The sequence below is a fragment of the Setaria viridis genome, chromosome 2 (genome assembly GCF_005286985.2).
Source record: "Setaria viridis chromosome 2, Setaria_viridis_v4.0, whole genome shotgun sequence".
NCBI classification, from domain to species: Eukaryota; Viridiplantae; Streptophyta; class Magnoliopsida; order Poales; family Poaceae; genus Setaria; species Setaria viridis.
The window spans coordinates 41,293,161-41,299,442 of record NC_048264.2 but is presented as its reverse complement, the minus strand read 5'-3'; the positions used below and the strand labels follow the sequence as shown (position 1 = coordinate 41,299,442).

Genomic DNA, 6,282 nt, shown 5'->3' with positions numbered 1-6,282 from the left:
CCTTTGCTTTCTAAGCACTGTAACAGTGTAATTATCAGGTTTGGGGGGTTAATTTAGAGTCTACAAGTCAACTGTTCCCCTGAGACCTTACCTGCCATGATGTCATGTTCCTTGCCTGCCTTTATCGTGCCCTTAACACTGCAAGCCTGTGGGGTTAACCAGTAGATTAGCGAGGACGTGCAGCTCATAACCCTTTTTAAATCCTTTTCATCCTTCCTAGTCTTCGACATGAGACTGGCCTAAAGAAAGTGAGAGAATCATGCAGCACAAGGTCATAGAGCACTGCATAATCAGCAGACAATGTACTTATCTATGCTTGGTAAATTATTATATTATCTGTTTCTGAAGCAAAGTTGAAGCAATTATCCTATACACACAAGCTACAGATTCTTCAGGCATGTCACATATATTTTCAGATAAGATTCGCTACTTTAGGACCACTCAAACTGGCTCTCCTTTCCAATCACCACGAACTGATACCACATCATACATGCACAGAGGAAACTTGGCAAAAATGAAGCCAAAAAAGAAGAAATACAGCATGCAGATCTGCTAAGACCTGCATTTGATCAATTCTAGCACTATGTACATCGCTATGGCACAGTGAGGTTATGATAACCACGGATGGCAGCAGAGTGGGGTGGATCAAGAACACATCCTGGGGAGCGACCTGGCGGTGCGGCCGCCGCCCCTCCTGGCCTTCATCTTGATCATCTGCGTCTTCATCCGGCTGCACACCTTCTCCAGCTCCATCACCCGCCAGTGCATCCCGTCCAGGAGCGACCGCAGGTTCTGGTTCTCCAGCGTCAGGTCCATCCGCCCCGCGTACAGGATCACCTGCCCGTCGTTCTCGCCACCACCGCTGCCGACGTCGTCGTCGTGGCAGCATGTCTCGCGGCGCTTTCCCGTGGACGGGGGAGGGGACGGCGACACCGGCTTCAGCTGGGCCGGGTCGCGGAGGACGAGGCTCTTGAGCACCGTGTGCTGTGACGCCAGCGCCTGCACCGCCGCCCTCGTCGGGAACCCGCCGTTCCGGGCCAGGTGCTTGCAGCACTCCGGTGACAGCTTCTCGTAGCTCAGCCCCCTGCAGATCTTCATCTTCTCCTCGTCCGTCAGGCGAGCGTGAACCTGCCACCATCAACAGCGATCAGCATTTAATTGAGCTCCGAATTAACAAGTCGATTGGCGAACAGAGTAACATAATAACATCCAACTACTAACAGGTCAAGTTTTTCTTTTTCCTGACCAATCAGACAATTCAGGGAACATTCAGAAGTTTGAGGCCTGAATTGCATACTCCAAAGGACTTCAGAGGGGGTACTGACACGCTAGCAATTAATGCGAAGTAATTGTTCTCTAGAAGAAAGTTAATGCGCAGTGATGCGAAATGCTGTCCAAATTAGGACGTTGTCGGAAGGGAATCTACTCCACTAGTAGTAGTATGTACCTGGAAATAAACGTCGATGGCGCGATACAGCGCGTCGTGGCAGTCCCTCGCCGGAGCCGGCAGCGCCGTGACGAGCTCGAGGAACTTGGCCGGGCGCAGGGACGGGTCCGGGGCGACCTCGGCCAGGTAGAGGTCGACGAGCCTGCCCAACTTCTTCAGCCTCGCCGGCTCGTCGCGGGCGTCGCCGCGGAGGAAGGCTTCCAAGAACCTCAGCACCAGGCTGACGTCGTACAGGCTGCCCGTCCCGGCCGGCGCCGGGACGAGGAGGTTGTCTAGCGTCGCGTGGTCGAGCTTGCGGCCGATCATGGCGACGAGCCGCTCCTGGCACGCGTCGGTCAGCTTCAGCGGCGCGGCGATCCTGAGGATGCCGAAGAGGCCCTTGCAGGAGACGGCGCTCCGGTCGAGTCCGGACATGACGGCGACCGACGCCTCCAGCATCGCCCTCTTGTCCTCCGCGCTCGCGCCGGCGATGCGGCACTTGAGGTAGTAGAAGAGGAAGCGGGCGACGACGCCGTGGCCAGTGCCCCTGGCCACGAGCGCCGCGGCGACGCGCTCCACCGTGCCGGGGCGGAGCGGCACGAGGTCCTCGAACCACCAGGTGCGGCTGATGCAGGAACCCCGGAGGCTGAGGCTGCTGCTCTTCGTGTCGCACGAGAACCGGAACGCCGAGCTCTCCGGCGAGGAGGTCGTCGGCGTGGCGTCCCCGGCCGGCGGGGGCACTGCCATGTGGGACACCAGCGCGTTCACGGCCGCGTCGAACGCGCCGGTGGTGTCGGCGAGCGGGAGCAGCCGCTGGCACTGCTTCACGGTGTCCACGACGGCGTGCCACGGCCAGTGCGGCATCTCCTCGAGCGCCTTCTCCGTCATCCTCATCAGGCTCGGTGCGGCCGTGGACGCGGCGTCGGGCCCGTCCGCCGCCATATCCAAGAACTCCGCCGCGCAGCGGAGCACACAAGCGTTGGCCGCGGTCACCACTCCGCCGCCGCCGTCGGCGTAACAGAACCTCGCGACGAGCTCGAACGCCTCGGCGCCGCCGGGGAAGCCGTGCAGCACTACCCTCGGAGGCCGCCTCGCGGACGCTGCGCCGGCGACCACCAACCTCCTGATCCTACCACAGAACCGCGCAAGAATGTCCTGCAATTTATAAACGCAAACAGCAATTCAGAACGAGAAACGTCAGCACATTAAAGAATCGCACATCCTCAAGAATGCGAGGCTCCACCCACTTGCAAGAATCCAAATTAACACCGACGCCAGGCGGAAAGGAAGACCAGGTCTTTCTCTTTGCGGAGAAGAATGTATAAAAGCTTTTTCAAAGGGGGGAAGAAGCTAGCAGTCGCCACCAAACGGGCATTAAACCTCGCATAGAAAAAGGGCGAAGAAGATGAGCTGTAGCTGTTACGCCATTAACGCGAGCAGTGGAGGAATGAGGCGGGAGGACGACGAAGCACATTAGCAGGTGCGGGATATGCTCGGTACAGTTACGCCATTAATAAGAGGGGGCAAGGACCAGGCATGGGGAGAGCTCATTGATGATGGTGATGGGGAAACGAACACAGCGTCACTGTGCTCTGCAGTTGAGCACTCTGGAACTGCGCTTAAATGGAAGCGTTGCGACGTGCTCGGCTCCTCTGAACCAGTAACAACCGACAGTAAAATTTCAGACCGCACAGAGGGGGCAAAAGTGCAGGATTAATCCGAGTGATACATGGACAGAAATGATGTGGGAGCAGAGCTGCAGGTGAGGATAATGAGTGGAATCAAGGCGACTCCATTGTCGTGTGGCAAACAAGCCATCTACTACATCCACGGAAGACAGGCTAGAGCTCGGCAGCAAAATTACTGCAGGAAGAAGCGACGAAGCGACAGACAAGCCAAGGATTTTCAGGCCGTGAGGCAGGTGAATCAACCTCTGCAGGGGAAAGGATCAGGAACTATCAGTCGAAGACAGGGAATGGAACCACCTGGATGGTTCACGTCGGCATACGGCCCGAAAACCTGCGGCGGGGTACAAATCAAGGGGAAAACACTGCGGGGGCCTTGGAAGGAAAGAGGATGGAAGAGACCGAATTGGGGAAGAGGATGGCGAGGTGGCGCCAAAAATCCGCGGACTATCTGCTGGAGCTATTTTCAGACAGAGGAAACTCCAAGAGGTAGAACCGAAAACAGGCTCGATTCTTTCCAGCAGGATGCGGCAAGCTTCGCTCATCCCCAAGAACTGGGTGCCCGCTAGAAACAAGCGGCTACACAACAGTGTGTAGCACACTTCGCTGTAGACAGCAAGCTGCCAATCTAGGAAAGAATACAACAACAAAAACTTCGACATCACCATTCATCACCGACGTCTATGGAGGAACACTCACTACAGTCTACAGCAAAGCAGAGCAGAGCAAGAAGAGACCTTGATCCATGGAGGAGAGGAAGCAAGCGAGAAGACGGAGTAGAGGAAAGGGGCAGTACCTTGTCAACAACGAAGAGCTCCTCGCCGTTCACATCCACCTCAAGAAGGACGACACGGCTCATCTTTCCGGCAAAAGACGGGTTCGTCCCCAATCCCACGAGCTTTGAGCTTTAAAGCAACATGGCGGCGATGGAGGGATAAAAAAGGCTGCGATGATGGGGATGGAAGCAGGGGATGGATGGATGGATTGCAAAGGTGTGGGAACGGGACGATGCGGCACCCACGCAGAAAGCCCAAGCCGCCAAACGGCTAGACGCCCAAGCCGCGCATCTGCTCAGAGCAGTCAATGGCTTTGGCTGGCTCCGAGGGGCCAGGCGAAGTTGGTGGATCCTGAGCTGCGCCTGGCGCCCTCCTCTGCCGTTCCCTGCGACTGCGGCGAGTGGAGCTTTTGCAGGGGAGCTTTGGGGAATATGTAAGGCTGGTTCCTGATTTTTCTCTCCTCCCTCTCGTGTTCTTTGCCTCCCCCTTTGCACGTACTATCATATATGGAGTGCTCCGTGCTCGGCCACTTGGGTGCTACGCTGCTGCGGGAGTCCTTTCCTGGACCAAGATATGGGCAGCAAAAAGATGGTGGGAGAGAGAAGGATTTGCTATACGTGGGTGGGTTGGCTGCTGGTGAAGGAGACGGGGGAGAGGGGGTAGCTAGGTAGAGACAGAGGTGCATTGTTTTTGTGTCGACTGAGATTGCAAGCGAACAGCATCTGAGTTGGTCATTTCCATGTGACACTCAGATGTCTGATTCGCCGATGTGAGATTATCTTTGGCCGTTTGCCTATATAGGGGTGAATGATGCGCCCCTTTTATTTTAGCTTCACTTGTTTCTCATGGAACACGATGGTTTGCTTCATAGTAATCCAATCCTATTGGTCCAAGGGAAAAACTTTTAAAATTAATACACATAATGATATGGATAAAACAAACGCTCATTTGGCTTTGAGGCGTGTACTATGGTAATCCCATGTAATGGACTTGTGCGTTAAGGGTGTGTAGGGTGTGTTTGATTCGCAAACTCAATGTGCCAAGCCAGATTTTAGCTATGCATAGGAATTTTGAGCTCGAAATGGTTTGGTCCCAAATCTGGCACCTTTTTCTCACCTATAATAACCAATTTTCCACAAAACAGAAGGATGTGTGCCCAAACCCCTATTCGAACGACACGACACTATGATTTTTCACAACTACTATTCTTCCACATTAGTTTAGGAATATATATAGTTGCAACGGCACATCACATGCGAGATGGTCCTCCCAAAGTACTCCGTAGTATGGATGATGTAAGCAGCGTGAGATTGTCTTTCACGTTTATGGGTATTTTGCCTCTCGCCTCTTTTTAATATAATCAACCGTTCTCCTACCTGGTTCGTTTTAAAAAAAAAATACCGTTACCCGTCGTTATCCCTTCCTCCGCGGGTTGGTGCGCGTCTTCAGTGCCCGCCGGGCTAATTTTTACCTGCTTCAGGCAAAGGCTGAAGAGCTTGGTTGGTAGAACTGTCAAAGGATCATTTAACTGTCCAAGGTTGCAAGGCACCATTGATTATGCATTTTTGCGAGCCTCCTTGGGATCGCTACGGAAATTTGAGCCTGCTGAAACTAATGCCCATTTTGCCCCTGATGAGGAGCAGAACCTGTGAGCTGTGGCTCTGCACTGCTCCTCGCCGCATTCCGTGGAATGGAAACGGGATGGTACAGGGAGGCAAGGAGCATTTCCGCGGTGGCCGCTGTTCGTAGTCCTTTGGATTCGATTCGCCCCTAGCGTACGTAGGAGAAAGATATGGTGCCCGCGGTTGATGATCTCAGGGATCCATTACACACTTAGGACGTGTTTAGCGGCCTGCATCATTTTTGGTCAGACCTAGATGGTGCAGGTAGCTATAATTGGTAGTCTGAACGGGGTCACGGGCCAGTTGCGTGTAAAAGAGCCCTCCCAGCTTGCATCGCGTGGAACGCAAAAAATCAAGCGTTCCACGCGGTGCAGGCTCGAAGCGCTCGTTCGCGTCACCGCCGCTTCGTTTTCCTCACGCCACGCACGTAGAACGGGCAGAGGCCATGACGGCACGCGGTGGCCGCGGAGGGGCGGTGGCACGCGGTCGTGGAGACGCGTTGGGGCCATGGAGGAGCACAGGGTGGGGGGCGAGCTTGCGGCAGCCACGGCGGCACCCGGAAGAGGTGGTTGGCGAGGGTGGCGGTGGCGGCCGCGAAGGCACGCGGGGCTGCAGCGGCCGTGGAGGAGACGGCATGCGGGGGCTGCTACGGCACTGCCCCAACAGCTCTCGAGGGGGCCTTGGTACGGTCCCAACAGCTCTCGAGAGCAGCCTCTGCAGCCCCGTCCTCCTCGTCGACACCCACTGCGAGCGTGGACTGCAGAGGCTATAGC

General features: G+C 55.4%; 1 protein-coding gene across 3 annotated transcripts; it reads right to left on the bottom strand.

Annotated features, from left to right (window-relative positions):
* Window positions 1-430: 430 nt before the first annotated feature.
* On the bottom strand, window positions 431-4,623 carry LOC117845510 (BTB/POZ domain-containing protein At3g22104). 3 transcript variants are annotated; one of them, XM_034726568.2, is made up of 4 exons: window positions 3,908-4,623; window positions 2,674-3,359; window positions 1,448-2,581; window positions 431-1,128 (listed from the first exon to the last, which is right to left on the bottom strand). In XM_034726568.2, the coding sequence occupies exons 3-4, from the start codon at window positions 2,366-2,368 to the stop codon at window positions 646-648; spliced, it is 1,404 nt and encodes a 467-aa protein (XP_034582459.1). In that variant the 5' UTR covers window positions 2,369-2,581; window positions 2,674-3,359; window positions 3,908-4,623; the 3' UTR covers window positions 431-645. The 3 variants fall into 3 exon arrangements, with proteins under 3 accessions (XP_034582459.1, XP_034582457.1, XP_034582458.1); XM_034726566.2 differs by lacking the exon at window positions 2,674-3,359 and having other exon boundaries at window positions 3,908-4,622; XM_034726567.2 differs by lacking the exon at window positions 3,908-4,623 and having other exon boundaries at window positions 2,674-3,901.
* Window positions 4,624-6,282: the final 1,659 nt, after the last annotated feature.

Coding starts and splice junctions, on each gene's coding strand:
- LOC117845510 (XM_034726566.2), bottom strand. CDS start 3,970: ATGAGCCGTGTCGTCCTTCTTGAGGTGGATGTGAACGGCGAGGAGCTC. Junction 2,582..3,907: donor AGCTCTTCGTTGTTGACAAG/GTACTGCCCCTT, acceptor TATAAATTGCAG/GACATTCTTGCGCGGTTCTG. Junction 1,129..1,447: donor CCATCGACGTTTATTTCCAG/GTACATACTACT, acceptor TGATGGTGGCAG/GTTCACGCTCGCCTGACGGA.